Source organism: Erythrolamprus reginae, chromosome 10 (assembly GCF_031021105.1).
Source record: "Erythrolamprus reginae isolate rEryReg1 chromosome 10, rEryReg1.hap1, whole genome shotgun sequence".
NCBI lineage: Eukaryota > Metazoa > Chordata > Lepidosauria > Squamata > Dipsadidae > Erythrolamprus > Erythrolamprus reginae.
In genome coordinates, this window is record NC_091959.1 from 10,095,939 (window position 1) to 10,123,769 (window position 27,831).

At 41.6% G+C, this 27,831-nt stretch overlaps 1 protein-coding gene across 2 annotated transcripts in view; it reads left to right on the plus strand.

Moving 5' to 3' along the window:
• Positions 1–27,831, plus strand: part of GALK2 (galactokinase 2) — a 67,847-nt gene that overhangs the window by 38,927 nt on the left and 1,089 nt on the right. For both annotated transcript variants that reach the window (XM_070763238.1, XM_070763239.1), the window contains exons 8-9: positions 4,764–4,974; positions 17,159–17,360. In XM_070763238.1, the coding sequence (XP_070619339.1) occupies positions 4,764–4,974; positions 17,159–17,360 (413 nt within the window). The remainder of the gene's footprint in view (positions 1–4,763; positions 4,975–17,158; positions 17,361–27,831) is intronic.

The following is a 27,831-nucleotide window of genomic DNA, read 5'->3' on the forward strand; positions in this document are numbered from 1 at the left end:
TACTATATATATAATATCTCAGCTTAAAAAAACAAGGAAGAGTTTGATGGAGCCTTTTCCGACTAATACATTTTATTCAAAGGCAGATAGTTTCTCTTTTCACTCTCCAGGGTATTGATTGATTGATTGATTGATTGATTGGATTTTTATGCCATCCCTCTCTGAGGACTCGGGGTGGCTTACAACATGTAAGATAACAATATATCACATCCGGAATCCAATCAATAATTAATAATCTAACACCCAAAGACCGTAAAAACCCTCAGGGGACAGAAGTCTAATCGCCCCAAGCTTGGTGACATAAATGAGTCTTGAGACTCTTACGGAAGGCGAGGAGGGTTAGGGCAGTGCGAATCTCCAGGGGGAGCTGATTCCAGATGGCTGGGGCCGCCACAGAGAAGGCTCTTTGCCTAGGCCCCGCCAAACGACATTGAGTAATTGACGGGACCTGGAGAAGGCCTGACCAGTCGCTGGGACTCATGCGGCAGAAGCAAGAAGGAGGTTTTAGAAAGTTAACAGTGGAAATGTGTCTCAGTCTGTAGTTTTTCTGCATTTATTTCACCTTTCCCTACTAACCGACATCCTGCTTGTGCCACAGTACCCTGAGCTCAGGGACTCCCGAGCGTGTCAGTCTGGTTGTTTGTCTTTAGAGGAGAGCTAAATGCATTTTCCCAGGAGTGGGAGTGCAGATTGCATGCTTGGCTTGGGAAAAAAAATCCCGGACTTGAATCTAGGAGGAAGAGGAGGGGGAGGAAGGGCAAACAAGCTTCTCCATTGAGGCACAGCTGCGGTTCAAGATATGTTTCTCCTTATACAACCACACCACCACCACCCCCGAATTCAAAAACCTGAAAGAAACAAACAATGGCTTTGGGGGATATTTACACAACGTGTGTTTTTGCACCCTCGTCTTCAGGGAAAGCGACCACAGACCGCTGCTGTGGCCGAGCAGAAGTGGGATCTCCGCCAAGGTTTAATGTGACTCAGGGCTGAGAGAGGCCGCGCATGTCTCGCTTTCTGTGCCGCTAAATGCCTTTGACCGGGCACGATCTTTCACGGCCACTGAATCGCTGTAAATTAAGCCGCCCGCATGACCTGCCTGAAACCCAGGCCAGGAGATCTAACTTCAGCAGGCTGCAGGACTCAGTTAGAAACTAAAAACTCACAGCTGCTTCCCTGGTGATGCTCTGGGCGCCCTGATAGCGCAAGTCTGCTTGGTTTTACGCTATGGAAAAGCCCCCCTCTCTTTCAACCCCAACTCAAATTTGGGGAAATGCACCTAAGTCAGTGGGCGACTCTCCTATTCTATTCTATACGAACTGTTATAAATCAGGGACCACTTGTATTCTTACTGGTTTGGGGTGGTCTGAGTTGCCGGTGACTCTGCAAAAACCTTTCTAGTCTGGTTGGTTGATTTTCTTCCATGCCAAGTCGAAACTCTTAGGAAAGATGGACTGGGACTCAATGGACTGGGACTCATTGCTCACAGTCACTCATGCCCTCATCACCTCGAGGCTCGACTACTGTAACGCTCTCTACATGGGGCTACCTTTGAAAAGTGTTCGGAAACTTCAGATCGTGCAGAATGCAGCTGCGAGAGCAATCATGGGCTTCCCTAAATATGTCCATGTTACACCAACACTCCGCAGTCTGCATTGGTTGCCGGTCAATTTCCGGTCACAATTCAAAGTGTTGGTTATGACCTATAAAGCCCTTCATGGCATCGGACCAGAATATCTCCGAGACCGTCTTCTGCTGCACGAATCCCAGCGACCAATTAGGTCCCAAAGAGTCAGCCTTCTCCGGGTCCCGTCAACTAAACAATGTCGGTTGGCGGGCCCCAGGGGAAGAGCCTTCTCTGTGGCGGCCCCGACTCTCTGGAACCAGCTCCCCCCCAGAGATTAGAACTGCACCTACCCTCCTTGCCTTTCGTAAACTCCTCAAAACCCACCTTTGTCGTCAGGCATGGGGGAATTGAGACATCTCCCCCGGGCCTATACAATTTATGTATGGTATGTTTGTAGGTATGTCTGCTTAAAAATGGGGTTTTCTTAACTACTTTAAATTTTTAAATTGTAAATTATTAGATTTGTTATGAATTGTTTTATTATGTTGTGAGCCGCCCCGAATCTACGGAAAGGGGCGGCATACAAATCTAATAAATAAAATAAAATAAAATAAAATAAAATAAAATAAATAAACAAACAAACAAACAAACAAACAAACAAATAAATAAATAAATAAATAAATAAATAAATAAAAAGAGCTGGCACAGGTGTCCCAGCTAGATCAAAATTAACCAGGGCAGAAAATAACCATTCCAGAAATAACCTACCATTCTCAGGATACAGGAACCCAGCAGCTGCTGGACTATTCCTTTAAAGATTTGTTGGCAGGAGGCCTTAAGCATCAGGGATCCCCACTCTGCCTGCCTTGCTAATAGGGCCAAGAAAACGTCCAATCTTTTTCGCCGGTCTCCAAAAGAGTCTCCTGCAATTTTCTCATGCGTGAGATAGGGAAAAATCCCGAACAATGCTTTCCTCCGGCTTGTTAATGCGAGAAGGAAATTCTCTGTCTGGACGAGATAAAGTTCCTACTCTTTTCAACGGTGGTCCTTAAGGGCCTTTGCTTTCTGATAGATTGTGCCCCAAAGGAATTCAGACCATGTATTTTTGTGGCACTTAAAATCCATCATTCTGAGAAGGCTGCTGCGCGAGAAGAATTGAGCGGAGATTAAATCACATTCAGGGTTATCACTGAATTAAAAAAAAAAAATTCAAGACCATCTGTTAGATTAGATAGCCTTTCAAACGATGAGATAATTTACTGGAGGAAAGTCTGTTAAGTCTGTCTTTCTTTCTTTCTTTCTTTCTTTCTTTTTTGTAAAGTATCTTTATTGTCTTCCAGAAATAGAAAAAAGTAAAAGAATATGGGTTAAAAACAATATTTCTCACATGTTTTGTTCTAGTTTAACAGATCTTAATCCATTTCTATTACCTTTCTGATACATTTCTTTATATTTTGTATATTTACATATAAATATCGTAAGTAAATTTTACTGTTAATATAGAAAGAAATGCATAGAAAAGAAAAAGAGTAATAAAAGTCATACTTCCTAAGATAATTATTATCCTTCTTTTGTATACTGATACTTTTGTATTGTTACATTTTCAGCCTTTGTTTTGTATCCATTCGTGCCATTTTCCCCAAATTCGTTTAGATTTTTTACTTTCAATCCCCTTAATTGAATTTGTCATTTCATCCATCTCAATACATTTATATATTTTATCAATAATTAAGCTCTCTGATGGAGTTCGTTCATTTTTCCATGTTTGTGCCAATGAGATTCTAACTGCAGTACTTATATGTGTTATGAGGGTTTGTTTGGTATAAGATATTTTCCAAATCCCTAAGAGTAAACCTTCTGGTGTGTATTCTATTTTCTCTTTTATAATTTCGGTGAGCCAATTGTGAGTTGTTTTCCATATTCTTTGAGTTTTGGGGCAGGACCACCACATGTGAAAAAAGGGACCTTTTTGTTAAGTCTTTCTTAATAGACAATCTAGAGAGCCACAGAAAATGTCTTGGGTATCTCTGAATGCTAAAGGATAAATAACAGGGAAATGTTAGCTTAGCTTTATACCGTTTGCAATTTTCCTGGGGCATTTGAGATGTCATTTTTAAAAATATGACTCTTGGGTTATATAAACTGAACCTAGCTTATGGGTTTTTGCTTTTTTACCTTATCTGTACAATTTTTCAAAACGCCTGAATTTCAAGGAACAGGGAGCTTTCCCCCTCTCCATCTCTCTCCTTCTATTTTGCCTAACAAAACCTTTGCTGCCCAAGTCCACTCTTGATCCCTTTAATGTTCTTAGAAACATAGAAACATAGAAGACTGACGGCAGAAAAAGACTTCATGGTCCATCTAGTCTGCCCTTATACTATTTCCTGTATTTTATCTTACAATGGATATATGTTTATCCCAGGCATGTTTAAATTCAGTTACTGTGGATTTACCAACCACATCTGCTGGAAGTTTGTTCCAAGGATCTACTACTCTTTCAGTAAAATAATATTTTCTCATGTTGCCTTTGATCTTTCCCCCAACTAACTTCAGATTGTGTCCCCTTGTTCTTGTGTTCACTTTCCTATTAAAAACACTTCCCTCCTGAACCTTATTTAACCCTTTAACATATTTAAATGTTTCGATCATGTCCCCCACTTTTCCTTCTGTCCTCCAGACTATACAGATTGAGTTCATGAAGTCTTTTCTAATACGTTTTATGCTTAAGACCTTCCACCATTCTTGTAGCCCGTCTTTGGACCCGTTCAACTTTGTCAATATCTTTTTGTAGGTGAGGTCTCCAGAACTGAACACAGTATTCCAAATGTGGTCTCACCAGCGCTCTATACAGCGGGATCACAATCTCCCTCTTCCTGCTTGTTATACCTCTAGCTATGCAGCCAAGCATCCTACTTGCTTTTCCTACTGCCCGACCACACTGCTCACCCATTTTGAGACTGTCAGAAATCACTACCCCTAAATCCTTCTCTTCTGAAGTTTTTGCTAACACAGAACTGCCAATGCAATACTCAGATTGAGGATTCCTTTTCCCCAAGTGCATTCTTCTGAGTGTTTCCTTTTGAAGGAAAGGAACTAAGGTTTCCAAGGCCCCTTTAAAAGCCATGTTTGGGTTAACGTCTTTCTGCTCCTAATCTTGCATCCAAAGACCCACTAATGCTTTGCTTGCTTCTTTCAGCTTTTAGCAAAATCCAGAGGCCTAGACTGGAAAGCGGTGGCAAAACTCCAAGACGTACAAACCAAGCTGAAGCTGAGCTTAGAGGAAATGCTGGCTGTGGTCGAAGAGGCGTTGCACCCTGAGCCTTACAACCTAGAGGAAATTGGGGGAAACCTGGGAATTAGCCCCACAGAGCTGCGCACTCAGATCCTGAGCCAGAACACACAGGATGGTAAGTAGCCTGCCAGTTTGGTGATGCCAAAAGCAATTTAGCATTCCTGTCTGTGCCAAGGACTTTAAATAATCAATGTTGAAAAGGGCCCGAAGGGGGGAAAAAAAAGTTCTGGGCATTGCAATCAACTCTGATTTGACTCCAGGGAGCCAGATCACTGGACCTAGATATGACATTTATTTTTGTAACTAGGACAGCTGTCAGTTACACGTGGGTTTCTGGCTTTCAGCTTGTTTGTCCCACCCCACTCCAAATGACTAGTGCAACACTCCGACATCCTGAAAGAAAGTAGTGAATCGAGTTTTTCAGAGATCTGATTCAGATGGCTAGCCAAGGGGAAGATGTAAAATTGTACTGCTCTTTTATGTAACCTGCAGCAATTCTTACCTGTAAGGTTTACCATATAGAGATTCTTCAGCTACTCTGCAACTTGGTGTTTTTCTGCTTCTTGTATGTACCCCTAGGAAGTCATTGGTGGCTGCAGCTCCCCAGCCTGTGAGAAAGGGAGAGAGGGAGGGAGGGGAGGGGTGAGAGAGAGAGAAAGAGTCAGACAGAGAGAGACAGACAGACAGATAGACACAGAGAGAGAAAGAGAGGCCAACTTTCAATATAGTCTAAATCAGTGTTTCCCAACCTTGGCAACTTGAAGATATTTATTTATCTATCTATCTATCTATCTATCTATCTATCTATCTATCTATCTATCTATCTATCTATCTATCTATCTATTAGATTTGTATGCCGCCCCTCTCCGTAGACTTGGGGCGGCTCACAACAACAACAAGAACAATGTAAGAACAAATCTAATAATTTAAAAAACGCTAAAAACCCCATTATTAAAAGCAAACATACACAGAAACATACCATGTATAAACTGTATAGGCCCGGGGGAGATGTCTCAGTTCCCCCATGCCTGACGGCAGAGATGGGTCTTAAGAGATTTACGAAAGGCAAGGAGGGCGGGGGCAGTTCTAATCTCCGGGGGGGGGGGGAGCTGGTTCCAAAGGGTCGGGGCCGCCACAGAGAAGGCTCTTCTCCTGGGTCCCGCCAAACGACATTGTTCAGTCGATGGGACCCGGAGAAGGCCAACTCTGTGGGACCTAACCGGTCGCTGGGATTCGTGCGGCAGAAGGCGGCCCCGGAGGTATTCTGGTCCGATGCCATGAAGGGCTTTATATCTGGACTTCAACTCCCAGAATTCCCCAGCCAGCAAATGTTGCCAAGGTTGGGAAACACTGGTCTAAATAACCAGAATGGTGGTTCATTTTCTATCCATGGAAAAATCACCCAACTTAAAATTAGATTTCAGTATACCCTACCTAATGGTTCTAAGATGCAAAATAGAATGGACAAATCATTACATCAATCCCCCCATGCCTCCACTTGCATTCCACAATCATTCTAATAAGGCAGAAATTTTGCTTCTGACATTTGATCAGAGCAATTTAAAACCAGCATGTTGCTGTGTTGTTATCTAGCACGTGTTCTGAATTCTCTTCTTTGAAACGACGTGGATGCCGTTTTGATCTTGATAAATTTCTTCCTTAGCATAACTTCTGATTTGGGAAAGGAACAGGCCTGCCAACCCTAAATGTTGCTGCCCGTGATTACGATCAGCCAGCAACACAACCCTCAGAACTCTCAGATTATATCTTCCTTTTCCACTTTAATGCAATACAGGAAAGAAAACAAGTTGTTCTTTTTTTAAAAAAGAAGGATCCAGTTTTTGAACAGTAAGATACCATTTTCCTACATAGAAACATACTAGATTGACGGCAGAAAAAGACCTCATGGTCCATCTAATCTGCCCATATACTATTTCCTCTATTTTATCTTAGGATGGATATATGTTTATCCCAGGCATGTTTAAATTCAGTTGCTGTGGAAGTTTGTTCCAAGCATCTACTCCTCTTTCAGTCAAATAATATTTTCTCACATTGCTTGTGATCTTTCCCCCAACTAACTTCAGATTGTGTCCTCTTGTTCTTGTGTTCACTTTCCTATTAAAAACACTTCCCTCCTGAACCTTATTTATCCCTTTAACTTATTTAAATGTTTTGATCATGCCCCCCCTTTCCCTTTTATCCTCCAGACTATACAGATTGAGTTCATTCCGTCTTTCCTGATATGTTTTATGCTTAAGACCTTCCACCATTTTTGTAGCCCATCTTTGGACAGGCTACAAAATGCAGCTATAATGAGCCTTGACTTGTGATTACAAGTCACCAATATTCACAGAACTAGTACCAGCCTTGTCTACCCTTGAAGGGCCCTTGACGGTCTCTTGAGCTTCGTTGTCTTCTTACAGACGTTTCATTGCCCAAACTAGGTACCATCATTGGTGCCAATCCCAAAGGTGCTTTTTTCAAGAGGCAACTGGACTTCAGAGCTGAAGGAGCATCTTGGATGAGAAGCGAAAGGTCTTCTAATAAAAGTCCAGCTGCCTCTTGAAAAAAGCACCTTTGGGACAACCATGACCTGGAAGACAAGACAATCTCCATAGATATCAGGGCTATAGTCATCATCATCTAAAGCTGGTGTGATTTTGAAAATGCGGTTCTCATGGCCAGAGTAGACTGGGTCAAGTTCTGCATTGATTAGACTTTCACCTCAAAAACTCTAAGTGTTGGCCCCATGTTGAAAAGGGGTTTAAAGGTGATAACCAACTCCTTGAATTGCGTTTGGAGACCGACTGGCAACCAATGCAACTTGCATTGAGATAGTAGCAATAGCATTTAGCAATAGCATGCATGCATTTATCTATTTGTTTGTTTGTTTATTAGTTTGTTTGTTTGTTTGCTTGTTTGTTTGATTTTTATTGGATTTATTTGATTTTTATTATTTATTTATTTATTGGATTTATTTGATTTTTTAATGTCGCCCTTCTTAGAGTCAGGGCGGCTTACAACATCTTAGCAATAGCACTTTTTAAAAACAGAGCCAGCCTATTGCCCCCACAATCCGGGTCCTCATTTTACCCACCTCAGAAGGATGGAAGGCTGAGTCAACCTTGAGCCGGTGATGAGATTTGAACCGCTGATCTAGCAGTCAGCTTTAATGGCCTGCAGTACAGCACTCTACCTGCTGCACCACCTCATTTAGAGATATATCGCTTCATAGTGCTTTTACAGCCCTCTCTAAGTGGTTTACAGAGAGTCAGCCTCTTGCCCCCAGCTATCTGGGTCCTCCTTTTAGCCACCTCGGAAGGATGGAAGGCTGAGTCAACCTTGAGCCGGTGGTGAGATTTGAACTGCTGAACTACAACTGAAGTAGCCTGCAGTGCTGCGCTCTGACCACTGCGCCAGCCCGGCTCATAGTGTGATAACCGTCCCATAGAAGAACGTTCAAAACCTCGTGTCATCCTAAGATTCAGGAAGTTAGTGTCTCTTAAGGGTAAGAATAGCTGGATGCCATTCCAAAAGGAAGGATGGTTTCTCCATTACTGGATGGAGTCAAGCATTGTCTGGGGAGCTATCTGGGAGAGAGGTTTTAATGAACATTCCTGGACTGGCCACAGGAATGTCCTCCGTGACCTCAATAGCCTTCTCCCAATCTAGGAGAAGGCTGTGTTATTTTTCTACTTGTAAAAGGCACCAGATGGATGGTGGGTACCAGCATTTGTTGCCTCTTGGCAATGTGGTGTTGTTGAAGCCACAGGGAGCGAAGCCAAGGAAGAAGCGAAGGGAGGGGCTCCTTGAGGACATTTGGTGGGCTGATTCTCATTAATTGAAGGAAATGATACGTTAGTGACATGTCGACTGTCCTTTTTTTCAGATTTGTTCCAGAAGAGTAGACTCCCAATTATTTTGCCTCCACTTTTTCTCTCTCTCTCTCTCTCCTTTTTCTCTTACACACCAAATATTTTCCAAAGCCCATGGGAAACGTTATTCCATCTAGCGTTTGCAGATGTTAAAGTCAAGTAGAATCTCTTTTTTAACACGTGGTGTGACTGCAATGGCATGGAGCATTCATGTTGTTTTCTTTGGCACGAGCGAAATCTTGGTTAGTCGCAAAGAAGAAATAAGAACATTAATATACAGTGGTACCTCATCATACGAACTTAATTGGTTCCAGGAGGAGGTTCGTAAGGTGAAAAGTTGATAGGAATCAATGTAAAAGCAAATAATGCGTGCAAATCCTTCAGGAAAGTCCCAAACTTTAGAAGGGAGGCGAACAGAGGGCAGGGAGGAGCAGCTAAAGGGGGCGGGTGGAAGAAGCAAGGCTAGGCTAAAGGGTGAGTGGGAAGGAAGAAAGGCAAGGGGGGTGCCCCTACCTTTTCTTTCTTCAAAAGACACCATTTCAGTGCCTTTGCAAGCAAGCAAAATCTTTACTCCTCCAAGCTGCCCCTCCCTTTTCTTTCTTCAAAAGACACCGTTTCAGTGCCTTTGCAAGCAAGCAAAATCTTTACTCCTCCAAGCTGCCCCTCCCTTTTCTTTCTTCAAAAGACACTGTTTCAGTGCCTTTGCAAGCAAGCAAAATCTTTACTCCTCCAAGCTGCCCCTCCCTTTTCTTTCTTCAAAAGACACCGTTTCAGTGCCTTTGCAAGCAAGCAAAATCTTTACTCCTCCAAGCTGCCCCTCCCTTTTCTTTCTTCAAAAGACACCGTTTCAGTGCCTTTGCAAGCATGCACAATCTTTACTCCTCCAAGCTGCCCCTCCCTTTTCTTTCTTCAAAAAAGGGGGGGAAAGAAACCCCTTCATCCCAGCAGCAGCTGCTTGGGTTCGTAAGGTGAAAATAGTTCGAAAGAAGAGGCAAAAAAATCTTAAACACCGGGTTCGTATCTTGAAAAGTTCGTTAGAAGAGGCGTTCGTAAGATGAGGTACCACTGTATCTCTATATAAGAGCCTAATGTTTGCATAACCCCAAGCTTGGGTTTAGAGTCATCCAAAACTATGAGTGTGCATTTCTGCCTGGCTTCTTTGCTATTTTTTTTCTCCCAGTGTATTTATATATGGTTGCAGAATGTCTTCAAAATGTCTAACGTGACCTTTGTAGGTCTCTTCTAAAATAGTCCAGTGTTTTAGTTTTTGGCAGTTGGGCCTCATACTTAAACACTCTGGATCAAAAGATGGGTTGCTGTTTGACCAATGAATCCATTGATTTATGACCATTTCTGTGCCAACGTTTGCAAAACTGTTTATATTTCAAAATTTCTAACACAAATAATTATTGCAACGACAAAAAATGAAACAAAAAAAAAAGAGCAACACAATCTTTCTCAAACCTATTATACCAGGGATGGCGAACCTTTTTTTCCTCGGGTGCCGAAAGAGGTGCGCGTGTATCTGATCATGCATGTGCGAGTGCCCACCCCCATAATTCAATGCCTGGGACGGCGAAAATAGCTTTCCCTACCCCCCAGAGGCTCTCTGGAGGCTGGAAATGGCCTGTTTCCCAACTTCTGGTGGGCCCAGTAGGCTCATGTTTCTCCCTCCCTGGACTCCAGAAGCTTCCCTGGAGCCAGAGGAGGGTAAAAATGCCCTCCCCCATCCCACCGGAGGCTCTCTGGAAGCCAAAAACGCCCTCCTGGAGCCTCTGTGGTAGGCAAAAATCAGCTGGCCGGCACACACATGCATATTGGAGCTGAGCTAGGGCAATGGCTTATGTGCCAGCAGATATGGCTCTGCGTGCCACCTGTGGCACCCATGCCATAGGTTCGCTAACACTGCATTAAACAGTCCACGTAGGACTGATTGGCATCAATTCTGTGAATAGGACTTTATGTCCCATGGCTTCATTGAAGAACGACAGTCTTAAGCACTCCCAGGACTGGCAACTGATACATAATTTCTTAAGACAAATTATAGGGGATGTATTTATATTTAGGGGGATGCGGTGGCTCAGTGGCCTGTTCGAATCCCTAGCGGTGTGTAACGGAGTGAGCTCCCATTACTTGTCCCAGCTTTTCCCAACCTAGCAGTTCGAAAGCACTTGAAAAATGCAAGTAGAAAAATAGGGACCACTTTGATGGGAAGGTAACGGTTTTCTGTGCATCTTTGGTCACAATTCAAAGTGTTGGTCATGACCTTTAAAGCCCTACATGGCATTGGACCAGAGTACCTCCGGAACCGCCTGCTACTGCATGAATACCAGTGGCCGATAAGTCCCACAGAGTTGGCCTTCTCTGGGTCCCGTCGACTAAACAATGTCGTCTGGCGGGCCCCAGGGGAAGAGCCTTCTCTGTGGTGGCCCCGGCCCTCTGGAATCAACTCCCCCCAGAGATTAGAACTGCTCCCACCCTCCTTGTCTTCCGTAAACTACTTAAGACCCACCTATACCGCCAGGCATGGGGGATTTGAGACACCTTTCCCCCAGGCTTATTATAATTTATGTTTGGTATGTATGTGCTGTTTGGTTTTTAATTATGATAGGGTTTTCAGTTTTTTAATATTAGATTTGTGCCATTATAGTATTGTTTTTTATCGTTGTTGTGAGCCGCCCCGAGTCTTCAGAGAGGGCCGGCATGCAAATCTAATAAATTATTATTATTATTATTATTATTATTATTATTATTATTATTATTATTATTATTATTATATTATTATTATTATTATTATTATTATTATTATTATTATTATTATTATTATTAGTCATGCCGTTTTTGCCCCCCTGGAGGCTCGAGGAAATCCCCCGGAGCCTTCCCCAACCATGGTGCAGGAGGCCGACTAGGCTACGCTCACCATGGCCACGCCCACCCAGCAACCGGGCAGAGAACCCCTTGCTAAAAAAAATTTAAGCCCACTCCTGGACGAAACACCTTAATTCTTTTTGAGCGGTGAGGATTTCAGTGGCTGCTCAACTCCCCAAATCCATCGTCGGTCAATGCTCTGGGTTTCCTCCAGCGAACGGTCCAGCAGAAGAAACAGGATACCCTGATTTCATTCCTGACTTGCTTTCATTGGCCAGCAGTCGCTTCCAAAAAAGAAAGTCTAAGCAAACAACAATGCAACCCTGGTTTCTTTCACTGGAGATATAATCACTGCAAAGATTACATTAGATTATAGTTGTTTGCATTAGCATTTTTTAAAATCTTCCTTTTTAAAAAAAAATCCTTCCTAAGAAAAAAGGAAGAAGACCGTGGTAGATTAGAGTTAGAGCAGGGGTGACAAACTTGTGTTGATGGACTGTATCTGTCCGTGGGATACTTAAATCTGATCCACAGAGCCACCCTGGACAACAGCGAAGGGCCAACAAAAATGGCTCCTGATTTCCATTTTCAGTTGCCCCATCCTGTAAATCTCTGCCAGTGCATTTCCCTGGGAAAAGTATTTTAATCAGTGCAATATCTTATACAGTGGTACCTCTACTTACAAACTTAATTCATTCCGTGACCAGGTTCTTAAGTAGAAAAGTTTGTAAGAAGAAGCAATTTTTCCCATAGGAATCAACATAAAAGCAAATAATGTGTGCGATTGGGGAAACCACAGGGAGGGTGGAGACCCTGTTTCCTCCCAGGAGATTCTTAGAGAGGCCCCAGGGAGGGTTCTCCCCTCCTTTTCCAGCCCTGTTTCCTTCCAGGAGATTCCCAGAGAGGCCCCACGGAGGCTTCTCCCTGCCTTTTCCGGTTACAGTTTCAGAGGCTCGGGTTTGTAAGTGGAAAATGGTTCTTGGGAAGAGGCAAACAAATCTTGAACACCCGGTTCCTATCTAGAAAAGTTTGTAAGTAGAGGCATTTGTAGTTAGAGGTACCACTGTATTTGCTATTACATCTCATCTATTTGCTTTCACTTGTCTATTAAATTTTGTCATGCATCCTTATTTACTTCTTAAAAATGTCTTTACCCTTAGCATATACCAATTGCCCTTCAAAAAGAAAAATTATTTAATCTTAAATATTAATTATCCATACTTTATCATCCAAATCTTACAAGGCATTATCATAACCATATCATTCCCAAGGAAAGAAAGGAAACCAAATTATATCAATTAAATCTGCTTACTTTCTATCATCACATATCAACACAATTTAATAGGACATTACAGTATTCAGTTCTTAATTGACATATAGTATTCAACTATCAATCTGCCTCCGTTTTCACTGGCAGAGGGTGGCAAGAGGTCGTGGCAGCTGAAAACAGAGGTCAGGGGCCTGTTTTCACTGGCAGAGTTCACGGTGATGTTGAGCTGGCCACGCCCACCCTGGCCACACCCATCCCGGCCCACCGAGGTCAAACGCAACCCTGATGTGTTCCTCAATGCAATCGAGTTTTGACACTCCTGAGTTAGAGCAATCCCCCAGGCAGTGTGTAGAGCAGTGGGGGGTCGAGACCCCTTTGGGGAGGTCGAATGACCATTTCACAGGGGTCGTCTAAGACCGCGAGAAAAGACAAATTCCCCCTGGTGTTAGGAACAAAAGCTTCTACTCTGGCGCCTTGGAACCTATTTTTACAATCCGACCAATCAGGCGTTTACAGTGGGGTGTCCACCTGACCTCCCTACCAGTCTTATTTATTATTTATTATTATTTATTAATCAGATTTGTATGCCGCCCCTCTCCGCAGATTCGGGGCGGCTAACAACAATGATAATACAATGTAAACAAATCTAATATTTAAGTTAATTTAAAACCCCAATTTAAGAAACCAATCATACATACTAACATACCATGCATAAATTTTATAAACCTAGGGGGAGGAAAGTATCAATTCCCCCATGCCTGACGACAGAGGTGGGTTTTAAGGAGCTTGCGAAAGGCAAGGAGGGTGGGGGCAACTCTGATATCTGGGGGGAGTTGGTTCCAAAGGGTCGGGGCCGCCACAGAGAAGGCTCTTCCCCTGGGTCCCGCCAAACAACATTGTTTAGTTGACGGGACCCGGAGAAGGTCAGCGTAAAGCTCTTTTGGGAGAATTGGCGTTAGACTTATGGTTGGGGGTCACCACAGCATGAGGAACTGTATGAAGGGGTCGCGGCATTAGAAAGATAGACAACCACTGGTGCAGAGCCTCCTGCAGCGTGACCCCATGTTGCAACGGAGGGCTTGTCTTGCCTTCTCAGGGTCTGACTGGCAGGCAGGGCAGGGGCGAAGGGAGGCTTCCGGCTGCCAACGCATAACGTGATGCGCCTGGGAGAACCGCAAAGTGCTTTAAGGTAATCTGGCCAGGGAAGCCTCGCTTTACCAAAGGGTGGTCTTTGAATCAATCACAGCCTTTGGCAAAGCCTTTGCCTCCAAATCGAAACCAGACCTCTTTTTGAGTTTTTTTTTTTTTTTAAGAAATTCGGGTTACTACTGTTCAAGGGTGATTTACTAGAGCATGAGTGATGGCAAACTCTCACGCAACTTCGGATACGTCCAAAAGCAAAAGGCGTTATTTCCATAGGCCCTCAGGTGAAGCGATTCCTGAAACAGAGAGAGGGAGGGAGGGAGGGAGAGAGAGAGGGAGAGGGGGGGGAGGGAAGGGAGAGAGGGAGAAGGGGAAAGAGAAAAGAGAGGGAAAGAGAGAGGGGGGAAAGAGAGGGAGGCAGGGAGAAAGAGGGGAAAGAAAGAGAGGGGAAAAGATAGAGGGAGAGTGGGAAAGGGGGGAGAGAGGGAAAGAGGGGGAGAGGGAAAGAGAGAGAGAAGGAAAGAGAGCAAGGGAAAGGGAGAGAAAAAGAGAGAGAGGGAGAGAGGGGGAGGAAGGGAAAGAGAGAGGGGAGAAGGGGAAAGGAGAGAGGGAAAGAGAGAGGGAAAGAGAGTGGGAGAGAAGGAAAGAAAAAGAGAGGGAGAGAGAGAAAGAAACAGAGAGAGAGGGAGAGAGGGAAAGAGAGGGAGGGAAAGAGAGGGAGGCAGGGAGAAAGAGGGAAAGAAAGAGGGGAAAAGATAGAAGGAGAGAGAAAGGGGGGAGAGAGGGAAAGAGGGGGGAGAGGGAAAGAGAGAGAGAGAAGGAAAGAGAGCAAAGGAAAGGGAGAGAAATAGAGAGAGGGAGAGAGGGGGGAGGAAGGGAAAGAGAGAGGGAGAAGGGGAAAGAGGAGAGAGGGAAAAGAGAGGGAAAGAGAGAAAGAGAGTGGGAGAGAGGGAAAGAGAAAGAGAGGGAGAGGGAGAGAGAGAAAGAAACAGAGAGAGTGGGAGAGAGAGAAAGAGAAAGAAAAAGAGAGGGAGGGAAAGAAAGAGAGGGGAAAAGATAGAGGGAGAGAGGGAAAGGGGGGAGAGGGATAGAGACAGAGAGAAGGAAAGGGAGAGAGAGGGGGGGAGAGAGGAGACCATCCTCAAGAGAGAAGTCGCCCGGGGAATGTGTGATGTTTTCCCAGCCCTCTTCTATCAATCGCTTCAGCCGTAACCAAGGCCGTGCAAAAAAAAAGAGCAGAGCTGCGATTAATTCATAAGCTGGAGGACAAAATGTACTCAATGAGTTTGGTAGGCTGGGAACTGGGCAAGCTCTACCCATTGTTCAGTGGCCTCTCCCCAGAGAGCAATTTTGATCAGCATTTTTTTGGGGGAAATAGGATTTGTGTGAGGTTTAATCGTATTCCAGGAGCACAATGCCTCCAGGCCTTTGTCTTATGTGGGGGCTGGGGGCGTTGTCCATTGTTACGAAGCAGAGGCTGCGTTTCATATCAAGCCAAGTAACATTGGCACCTTGCAGAAGTTGATGCCCCCATCCCAACGAGGACTGTTGCTTCCTGCTCTTCTTCCCACAGCCCCATTTATTGAGGGGGGGGGGCAGTGGGGCTCTATTTCTGCGCCCTAAACCAATAACGCTCCACTTTTAACCAACTGAAAGAGACATTAGAAGCGGAATTGTGCGAGTCTGTCTGTCATGAATTGACAGCCAAGATGGCGCAGCGGTTAGAGTGCAGCACTGCAGGCTACTTCTGCTAACTGCTAGCTGTAGTTCAGCAGTTCAAATCTCACCACCAACTCAAGGTTGACTCAGCCTTCCATCCTTCCGAGGTGGGTAAAATGAGGACCCAGATTGTTGGGGGAAATAAGCTGATTCTGTAAACCGCTTAGAAAGGGCTGTGAAGCACTGTGAAGCAGTACATAAGTGCTATTCCTTCCTTCCTTCATTCCTTCCAACCCTCCTTTCCTTCCTTCCTTCCCTTCCTTCCCTCCTTTCCTTCCTTCCTTTCCTTCCTTCCCTCCTTTCCTTCCTTCCCTCCTTCCTTTCCTTCCTTCCCTCCTTTCCTTCCTGCCTTCCTTTCCTTCCCTCCCTTCCTTCCCTCCTTTCCTTCCTTCCTTCCCTCCTTCCTTTCCTTCCCTCCCTTCCTTCCCTCCTTTCCTTCCTTCCTTCCCTCCTTCCTTTCCTTCCCTCCCTTCCCTCCTTCCTTTCCTTCCTTCCCTCCTTTCCTTCCTTCCTTCCAACCCTCCTTTCCTTCCTTCCTTCCCTTCCTTCCCTCCTTTCCTTCCTTCCCTTCCTTCCTTCCAACCCTCCTTTCCTTCCTTCCTTTCCTTCCTTCCCTCCTTTCCTTCCTTCCCTCCTTTCCTTCCTTCCTTCCTTCCCTCCTTTCCTTCCTTCCTTCCTTCCCTTCCCTCCTTTCCTTCCTTCCTTCCCTTCCTTCCTTCCCTCCTTTCCTTCCTTCCTTTCTTCCTTCCCTTCCTTCCTTCCAACCCTCCTTTCCTTCCTTCCTTCCTTCCTTCCCTTCCTTCCTTCCAACCCTCCTTTCCTTCCTTCCTTCCTTTCCTTCCTTCCCTCCTTTCCTTTCCTTCCTTCCCTCCTTTCCTTCCTTCCTTCCCTCCTTTCCTTCCTTCCTTCCCTCCTTTCCTTCCTTCCTTCCCTCCCTGTAGTTAGAATGCATTATTACAGGCTATCTCTGCCCACTGATTCAGCCTTCCCTCCTTCCGAGGTGGGTAAAATGGGGACCCAGATTGTTGGGGGGCAAGAGGCTGATTCTGTAAACCGCTTAGAGAGGGCTGTAAAAGCACTATGGAGCGGTATATGTCTAAATGCTGTTGCTATTGTTATTGCTATTTTCCTTCTGCACATGTGCAGAAGCAAAATTATACCGCGTACGCGCGTAGCAAGCGCACACACAAAACGTTGCCATACGCACGCAACGCACCAGTAGGAAAAGGTAAGGAACCCGCCCAGGTTTGAAACTGTCCTTCCACTCCGGGATTGTGACAACTAATGCATGTAGTTTTATACCTTGACGTGAACACATGAAAAATGAAGCTCGTTCTCCTTATATTCGGAAGCTACGTGGCTGCATCTGACGGTAATAAAATGATCTCACGTTTCCACTATTTCCTGCATTTCATTTTCTGCAGTGACTACCTTTAAGTTATACCAACGTGCTAAGCATGTGTTCTCGGAAGCTGCCAGAGTTTTGGAGTTCAAGAAAATCTGCGCGGAAGCCCCTGACGATGCCATCGCCTTGCTGGGAGATTTAATGAACCGGAGCCATGCGAGTTGCAGAGACCTGTACGAATGCAGCTGCCCTGAACTCGATCAGCTGGTGGACATCTGTCGGTAAGTTTGCATAGCCGCGGTACGTAAACGGTGTTTGGGTTGGATTGCGGAGAAAACATGACGATGTGTTAAGTCGTTTCTCTTTCACTCAATTAAAACTTGAAAAAAAGGATAAGTGTGAAAATGAAAAGGATGTACAGTGGTACCTCTACCTAAGAATGCCTCTACTTAAGAACTTTTCTAAATAAGAACCGGGTGTTCAGGATTTTTTTGCCTCTACTTAAGAACCATTTTCTACTTAAGAATCCAAGCCCGGAAAAATTCCCCAGGGAATTTGAGAACGGCACGAAGGCCCGGCCAGTTTCCTGCCATTTCCCCTGGGTTTCTCTCTCTGGTGCAGGATATAGGAGGCACGTGCTCCTCTTCGCTGCCTCAGAAGCCCTCTTTTTTTTTTTTTAAGGCCTTTAAGTTTTGGATTTTTTTGATTCCCATCACCTTACCTTCTTCCTTCGGCAGCGACTGTCCTCCTCCTCTTCTTCCTCCTCTTCCTCCCACCCAAATTCCGAGCTTTTATTTCTTTCCTAATGGGTTTTCACACATTATGTGCTTTTACATTGATTCCTATGAGAAAAATTGCTTCTACTTACAAACTTTTCTACTTAAGATCCTGGTCACGGAACGAATTAAGTCCGTAAGTAGAGGTACTACTACTGTATTGGCGTCTATTATCTGATGCTCCGAGAAAGGATTGATTTCATCCGATCATTTCAAAACAGATGCTTTCTTCGACATCGTAAGTTCCAAACTGGGTGCTGGGTGGACCCTTACCAGGTCCCACAAAATGGGCAGAATTCTCCAGAAGATGTTGGATGACCATCTGTCTGAAGTGGTGTAGGCTTTCCTGCCTGAGCAGGGGGTTGGACCAGAACACTCCCAAGGCCCCTTCCAACTCTGTTATTCTATTCTAATATCTTTTTCAAGAGGTTTTCACACAGCATTTGTACAATCCACTACCAACTCCCAGGAATAGTGAGTGGGCACTTCCCAGAATGCAAAGAGAAAGAAAGAAAGAAAGAAAGAAAGAAAGAAAGAAAGAAAGAAAGAAAGAAAGAAAGAAAGAAAGAAAGAGAAAGAAACCTGGTAGTCTGGTTTTCACTCCTAACAAAAACACTCACAGACCCAACAGCATCTGCAGACCGGCTGATTGATCCCAAGAGCGAAATCTCCTATTGTTCCCTCTCTCACTGAATTTAGGCCAGTTGATAACAACTGTTTGCACTAATAGGTTGATGCTGACTCAGGCCCGCTCCAGAGAATCTAAATGATTTCAGCATGGTTGCAGAGCGGATCTGTCATGCCGTAAACGCTTGGCAGCAAACGCCGGTGGTTTGGTGAGCTCAGTAGCTAAGTGGTGGTTATTACCTCTTTTTAGGAGGTGTTGTAAAAACACGAGGCCCTCGGAAGTTCCAAGCTCGAAGGGCTGGCACAGCTGGTGGGGGAGATCATTACTTCAGCATCTCCACGACAGAGAATCAGGGAGCGTCAAGCTCTCCCCGTTCAGATCATGATGTGGGCTCAAAGCAAGTTTCTTATGATATAGCACCTAGGCCAGTGATGGTGAACCTTTTTTTTGATTTGCGTGCCAAAAGAACCTGTGTGTGTATGCACTAGTGCGTGCACACATGCCAATGCCCATTCCCTCTTCCCCATGCTGTGCACCTCTGCGCTGCGCCCCCCACGCATTCATACAACCCCACCCTTGTGCATACGCACAACCTCCACGCCCCCCACAAATGTGCAAAGGCCTCAGTGTAGATAGACAGACAGACAGATGGATGGATAGATAGATAGACCGATAGATAGGGATAGTTAGTTAGTTAGTTAGTTAGTTAGTTAGTTAGTTAGTTAGTTAGTTAGATAGATAGATAGATAGATAGATAGATAGATAGATAGATAGATAGATAGATAGATAGGTATGTATGTATCTAGATAGATAGATAGATAGATAGATAGATAGATAGATAGATAGATAGATAGATAGATAGATAGATAGATAGATAGATAAATAGATAGATATGTATCTAGATAGATAGATAGATAGATATGTATCTAGATAGATAGATAGGTAGGTAGGTAGGTAGGTAGGGAGGGAGGGAGACACACAGACAGACAGACAGGGATAGTTAGATAGATGATAGGGAAGGAGGGAGGGAGGGATGGTTAGATACATGATAGACAGACAGATAGATAGATGATAGATAAGAGAGATAAACAGACAGATAGACAGACACTTATATAGATCCTTTGGTGAGGGGAAACTCTGAAATGATTTGCAACTTTTAGGTGAGCTCCAAGATTTAAAAAAGAAAAAAAATGAAGCAATACAGCAACTAAGTGAAATACCAAGATGAAAATACGAAGTTATAGATTTTATTCGAAGAAGTCTGGGCTTTTATAAGGAAAGCCATTGACAGACAGAATTCAACATGTGCCTAAAATGCCTCGGATTTTTCTTCCTTTTCTGAGCTTCCCACTGAAACCTGGCTGAAGAGATTTATGACAGGAACTACATTCCATCCAACTGACCGCCGCTTCTTCCTTTTACTCTGGGATTACACAGCAGTTGTTTTGTTTTAAAAACATACTTTATTCTGGCAGGCTTCGATGATCACTGAAGGGACCCCTCCTCTCCTAGCTTTTTATTGTCTGTTTCTGATCCAGGAATCAAACTTACCTAATAGAGGAACAATAAATGGGTGGCAATTTCATACACAAATGGGTTTTTTTGTCTATAATCATTGCCAGTTGCTATGTTTAAGTTGGAAGAACATTTTCATTATTTCAAATCTTTTTATTAATTTTCTTTAAAATGACAAACAAACTTACAAACATTTAACATACATTGTAGGGATGTATCATCCCTGCTCTTCTCAAAAGTATAATTGCAGATACAGAAAAAGGAATACACAATTGAATATCTAATTCAATGCTACTAATACAAAAAATATCTAGTAAAAAAAAAAAAAAAATTAACTGTCATATAAAAGTTTCTAATTAATTTCAAGTCAAAAAATCTTTAGAAAAAACAAATTTCTATTCTATCTATGTAAACTAAATCTAAGATAAATCTTAATAAGAAAAGATCATCTAAAATATCTATACTTGTTACTACTCTTCTTTCTTTATTTTTTTATTCTTATCTATCCATTCATAAACATTGTTCCATGTTGCGTAAAATTTGGTTTCTTCCTGTTCATTCAAGCGTCTTGTCATCATGTCCATTTCCGCGCAGTCTAATATTTTTGCAATAACTCCCTCTTCTTTGGGGATATCTTCCCCTTTCCAATTTTGCGCGTATATAATCCTTGCCGCTGTAAAAATATGTATAATCAAGTACAAAATTTCTTTTTTATAATTTTGGTTAGTAATTCCTAGCAAACAAAACTCCGGGGTGAAATCTATTTTCTGCTTTGTAATTTCTTTTGTCATTTTTTCTATCATTTTCCAATACATTTTAGCTTTATTACATGTCCACCATTGATGATAATAGGATCCTATTTCTTTCTTACATTTCCAGCACAAAGGTGATGTCTTTGGGAACATTTTTGCTAATCTACTTGGTGGGAGATGCCATCTATAAAACATTTTTATTTGGTTCTCTTTCAAAGAAACTGATTTAGTCATTCTCCAATTGCACATCCAAACTTTCTCCCATGTATCTAAATCAATTTCTTTACCTATGTTTCTACACCAATGTATCATACTATCTTTTAATGTTAATTCAATATTCTTGTGGGTAATCAAATATTTATATATTTTTCCAATTACTCTGTTGTGGTTTTTAGTGATTAACTCACTTAACAGGTTTTTACTTTTGTTAAATATATAGAGTGTACTATCTTTCTGGTATCTGGATCTAATCTGTGCGTAATGCCACCAATCAATTTGTATCCCTTCATCTTGTAGTTTAATTCTAGATTTTAATTTCATTTGATTGTCTAACAAATCTTTATATCTTATATTTCTTGAGTCATTAATAGAATTTGGATGTATTATTGCGTCCAGGGGGGTAACCCAATCTGGAATTGTTAAAAAGTGGTTTTTCTTTATGTCTTTCCAGACATCAAATAAATATTTTCTCAGCGTGTGTCTTTTAAAGTAAGAATGGTTTTTATCTTTATCGTACCACACAAAAGCATGCCAACCAAGCATGAGGTCATGTCCTTCTAATATTGATGTTCTCATGTCCTCTAAAGTTATCCAGTTTTTAATCCATGTTAAGGCGGCTGCCTGATAATATAGTTTCCAATTTGGGAGCGCAAAACCCCCCCTCTCTTTTATGTCTTCTAACATATTTATCTTAATTCTTGCCTTTTTCCCTTGCCATAGAAATTTTTTAACCACATTTGTTAAGTTTTTAAAAAAGTTAGCCCCTGGATTGATTGGGATCACTTGAAATAAAAATAATACCTTAGGTAAGATATTCATCTTAATCGTAGCAATTCTTCCCAAAAATGATATTTTTAGATTGTTCCATATTTCTAGATCCTTTTTAATTTCATTAATTAATTTTATATAATTATCATTTTTTAATGTTATTGTTTTGGCTGTTAGCCATATTCCCAAATATTTTACTTTTTTAACTATTTGCATTCCAGTAATACATTCTAAATTGCTTTCTTGTATTTTACTCATGTTTTTAGTTATAATTTTTGTTTTATTTTTATTTATTTTCAAACCTGCCACCTTGCCATATTGTTCTATTGTTTGGATTAATCTTGGTGCTGTGACTAACGGATCTTCCATTATAAAAGTCAAATCATCTGCAAAGGCCTGGACTTTGTATATCTCTTTTCTAACTGTTAAACCTTTTATCTTTGGATCTGATCTTATTTTTATTAAGAGTGCTTCTAAAGTCATAATGAAAAGAAGAGGTGATATGGGACATCCTTGCCGCACTCCTTTATTTATTTTAAACGCTTCTAATTGTTCATTGTTTAATATAATTTTTGTCGTTTGTTCTGAATAAATAGCGTCTATTAAATTAACAAATTTGGGGCCGAATCTCATTTTATTTAATTGCATCTTTATAAATGTCCAATTCACGTTATCAAAAGCTTTTTGCGCGTCTAAGAACATTAAAGATAATGTTTTATCTGAATGTTGCTCATAATACTCTAATACATTAATGATTGTCCTAAGATTATTTTTAATTTGTCTACCTGGAAGGAAACCATTTTGATCTGAGTGAATTTTGCTGTTTATCACATTTTTCAATCTATCTGCGTATATTGCTATAAAAATTTTATAATCTACATTCAATAAAGATATTGGTCTATAGTTTTTAATTTTTTCTTTTGGTGTATCTGGTTTATGAATTAAAGTTATCAAAGATTCCGACCATGATTTAGGAATTTTACCATCTACTCTACATTCATTGAAAATTTGGAGCATATTATTTCTTAATACTTCATTTTCTATTTTATACCACTCTGCCGGGATAGCGTCCGGTCCCGAGGCTTTGTTGTTTTTCTGCTTTTTAATAACTATAAGGAGTTCTTCCATCGTTATTGGACTCTCCATCTTTTCTTGTTGCTCTTCTGTTATTTGTGGTAACTCTGCACTCTCTAGGTATTTAAATACGGCTTCTTCTTCAATATTATCATCTTTATACAATTCTTTAAAAAAGTTTTGAACTATATTTGCTTTTCCCTCTGGGTCATATTTTATTATTCCATCTTTATCTTCTAATTTTCTAATTAATTTAGATTGTCTCTGCTTTCTCAGTTTATATGCTAACCATCTACCTGATTTATTGGCATGCTCAAAATACTGTTGCTTAGCTTTCTTTATTTTTTCCAATAGTTGATTTTGTTCTTGTAATCTAATTTTGTGTTTAATTAAATTTATTTTTTTCCCCAAATCTTTATTTTTCACATTTTGTTGTGATAGAAACTCTAGTTGTTTTAATTCATTTATTAATTGTTCATATTTTCTTTTTCTTTCTTTATTATATTTTGCAGTATAGGATATTGTTAATCCTCTTATGTATGCTTTGGTTGCATCCCACAAATTCTGAGGGGTGGTGTCTGTATTTTTATTAATTTCAAAAAATATTTTTAATTCCTTTTCCATCCATTCTTTATATTCTTTCTCTTTCAAAATATTTCTATTCATTTGCCAATTGCGATGTTTTTTAATATTTCTCATATAGACTATAACTGGATTATGATCTGCCCAAGTATTAACATCTATTTCTACGTCTTGTATGTACTCTGCTGTTGTTTTGGGAGCCCACACCATATCTATTCTAGTCCAAATTTTGTGGGGGTTTGAGTAAAAAGTATATTGCCTGCTATGAGGATGCCTTTCCCTCCATATATCATTCAATAACAATTCTGCTTTCATTTTTTGGAAAGTTGAGGGCAGTAAATTCTTTTTTTTCTTTTTACAACTTTTCTTCACCCCCGAATGGTCTAATTGTCTATTTGTTATGGCATTAAAATCTCCAATAATTAACATATTTTCCAAATTTAATTCTAAAATTTTTTGATGTAATTTTTCATAAAATGCAATTTGGTCATCATTTGGGGCATATATAGAAACAATAGCAAGCGATTTGGGTTCAATATCTATCTGGACAATCAAAATTCTACCTTCATCATCACTATATAGTTGTTTGGAATTTGTAGAACTCTCAACATACATTGCCACTCCTCTTTTCTTTTGGTCTGCTAACGCAGCATACATCTTTCCAATTTTATTATTTAACAATAAATTCCGATTACTTTTTTTTATATGCACTTCTTGGAGTATCACAATTTGAGCTTTTTGATTCTTGATTTTGGAAAACATTTGTTTTCTTTTTTTTGGTTCATTAAGTCCATTGACATTTACTGAAAAGATTTTTAAATCTCTCAATGTAGTCATTTGTTGTATTTCTTGGTTTCGCGTTGAGGTTGCTTTCTTCTGGCCCCATGGTCCTGGTCCTCCACTTGTGCAAGTGCCCCCATGGCTTCGGCCTGCATTGCTTCCAGTTCTTTTGTTATCTGTTCCATTTCGCATATTCCACTGTTTTCATAAAAGTCTCTTGCTTGGTCTAGATTCTCCAATTTATATCTCGTTGATTTCCATGTCAATGATAGACCTTGTGGAATAAGCCAGCGAAAAGTTATGTTTTCTTTGATCAGAAGTTTGGTCAAGAAATGATAGTCTCTTCTAATCTCTCGAACACGTCTTGGGATTTGTTTTAATATTTTTATTTCTTTGCCTTGGTGTTGTAGTTGTCCCGCTCTTGACCAATGCAATATATCATCTCGCATGCTTTTTCTTACAAATTTGATGTGAATCTCGCGTGGAAGATTAAAACGGCGAATATAGCTGTTAGAAATTCTGAAGACTTCATCGATTTCACTTTTTATGTCATCTGGGTCCATCTGAAGGATTTTCCCAATAATGTCAGCCATAATGGCCTTTAAATCTTCATCTTTTTCTTCTATTACGTTTTGAAATCGAAGTCCATATGACGCACGTTGCATTTCCAGATGTGTAATTGATTCATCATACCCTCTGTAACGTGAAGCAGCTTTGTCCTCCAAGTGACCAATTCTTTTCTCCACCTTTTCCGCCTTTTCTTCCACTGCCTTCATTCGTACTTCATTATCTTGCAAGGCTTGCTTAATCTCCTTCATCTGGTCTTTCAAGGAAGAACATTTTCAAAAGAGTAGTCAGGTGCATTGCTTATCCATCTCAGATTATCAGTTCTTAGAAGCTTTCTTATAAACTTTGAAGATACAAAGAAAAAATTGTGTATCTAGATGATATGCAGTTACGCCCAAGATGGGTTGCTCGGTTCTGCACATACTGACGCTGGATTGCTGGAAGATCTTGGACTTGCTTTTCCTAGACAAGCCAGTAACTGCCTTCTCTTAGAATAGACCAGGGCAAATTCTGAAAGGATGCAAGCCTTGGTCAATCGGCACTGTTCTGTCGAGCTCTCTGGTAGAATCCTCCCGAAAATGCACAGATACAATTTCAGACACACACATGTTTGAAAATTCAAAACAATGTTCTTTATACCGAAAATGCAAATAAACGAAGCACTCTTTTTGTATAGCAAAGAGCACTCGTCTCCAAACAAACTGGTAATTTGTACAAGTCCCTTATCAGTTCTGAGGTACTTAGCTTGCAGCTGTGAGGCAATTCACAGTCCTTCTTCTTTCACAAAGTGAAACACACTTTGCTCTGGTTTAGTTTAAAAGCGGGGAAAAATCAGCACACAAAGGTCAAAGTCAGCAAAGCAGTCACGAAACACAACGATCAGATACTCCTCCACAATGGCCAAACCCACAGGCTGCTCTTTATAGCAGCCTCACTAATTACCACAGCCCCACCCAACCACAGGTGGCCTCATTTTCTTTGATAATAATCTCTCAGTTGTTGCTGCCTATGCATCGCTCTCCGCATGCGTGGCTGTATCATTAACTCTTGTTCCGAATCCAAGGAGGAGCTAGATAATTGATCTCCTTCTGGACTGTCTGCCACACTCTCCTCCTCCCTGTCACTCATGTCTTCTTGGTCAGAGGAGCCTCCATCAGCAGATTCCACCGGGGGCAAAACAGGCCTGCGGCATGTGGATGTCTCCCCCACATCCACAGTCCTTGGGGCAGGAGCTGGGCTAGAGCTAACCACAACAGATGCTTACAGTAAATGCCCCACATAAATTCAATTATGGTAGACAGCAGAATTTGAGGATCTCTGAAACAAAAGTATTTTATACCAGTGAATGATGGGGACAGATTTCTCTTGCTGCTGCTCCATAAAGTTAGACTAGGATAGAATTCTTGATTGGCCAAGTGTGTTTGGACACACAAGGAATTTGTCTTGGGTGCATCTGCTCTCAGTGTACATAAAAGAAAAAAGATACATTTGCCAAGAATCATGAGGTACAACACTTAATGATTGTCATAGGGTTCAAATAAGCAATGAGGAAACAATACTAATAAAAACCTTAAGGATACAAGTAACAGGTTACAGTCATACAGTCATAATTGGGAGGAAATGGGTGGTAGGAATGATAGGAAAAAATAGTAGTAATAGTAGTGCAGACTTAATAAATAGTTGACAGTGTTGAAGGAATTATTTATTTAGCAGAGTGATGGCATTCGAGGAAAAACTGTTCTTGTCTCTAGTTGTCTTGGTGTGCAGTGCTCTATAGTGACATTTTGAGGGTAGGTAGTAGAATCTAGGCCAGGGGTGTCAAACTCAAGGTTTGGGGGCCAGATTTGGCCCACGGGGTGCATAGATCTGGCCTGCACTGCCCACGGTGCCTCTGCCAGTAAAAATGGAGCTTGGGTGGGCTGTGTGAGCCCTCCCAAGCTCTGTTTTCTCTGGCAGAGGGTTGCAGGAAGCCGTCACAGCTGAAAACAGAGCTCAAGAGTCCAGTTTCACTGACAGAGTACTTGGGATATGACAGACACCGTGACATGAGTGACATTGAGCTGGCCATGCCCACCCTGCCCCCCTGAGGTTAAACACAACTCTGATGTAGCCCACAATGAAATTGGGTTTGACACCGCTAATCTAGGCAAAGACGAATGGATTTCAAAATGCTAATTACAAACCAAAACGTTAAAATGACACATGAAAAGCCCGTTGCAGATCAGGCCATTGACACAGAGGTATATAAGTAATAAGCTGGTCAGCAGCTACATTCTACATCCCAAAGTATGGCAAAATTGGGCTGTTGTAACTGCTAAATTACAAACGAATTGTTGCACGTAAATTCTTTACCTGAACAGCAGTCCTATTATTATTATTATTATTGTTGTTGTATGTATGTATGTATGTATGTATGTATGTATGTATGTATGTATTTATGTATTTATTTATTTATGTATTTATTTATTTATTTGATTTGATTTGATTTGTATGCCGCCCCTCTCCGTAGACTAAAAACCCTTATTATAAAACCATTTACTTAACAAGAATGAACTGGAGAATGTCAACAGCCAATGTTCCCATTTCCATTAGGGAGGAAATTTTTTTAAAAAAATGCTGGTGGACAGGTAGGTACATAAAAATATCAAGAGGGATGAGAGGTCAGAGTGAGGACAAACTTAATCTCAATTCCCTCCCCACTCCAGGGGGAAGGATATTGCAAAATCTCCAGTCCCACCCTACTCTGGGGCCAGCCAGAGGTGGTATTTGCCGGTTCTCTGAAATACTCAAAATTTCCATTACCAGTTGTCCAAAACCTGTCACAACTTGCTGAACTTCACCCCTGATATGCCTATAGGAAACCACTTTAGGGCATAGGTAAAACGTTATCCTACTATTCAGTTTTCTATTCGCTAGTCTTAGAGCCTTAGTGATATTATATAGACATCAAGACTGTCAGACATGGATGACCTTAAACTATGAAGTTAACCCATCATCCAGATTACAGTGTTCCCTCGATTTTCGCGGGTTCAAACTTCGCGAAAAGTCTATACCACAGTTTTTCAAAAATATTAATTAAAAAATACTTTGC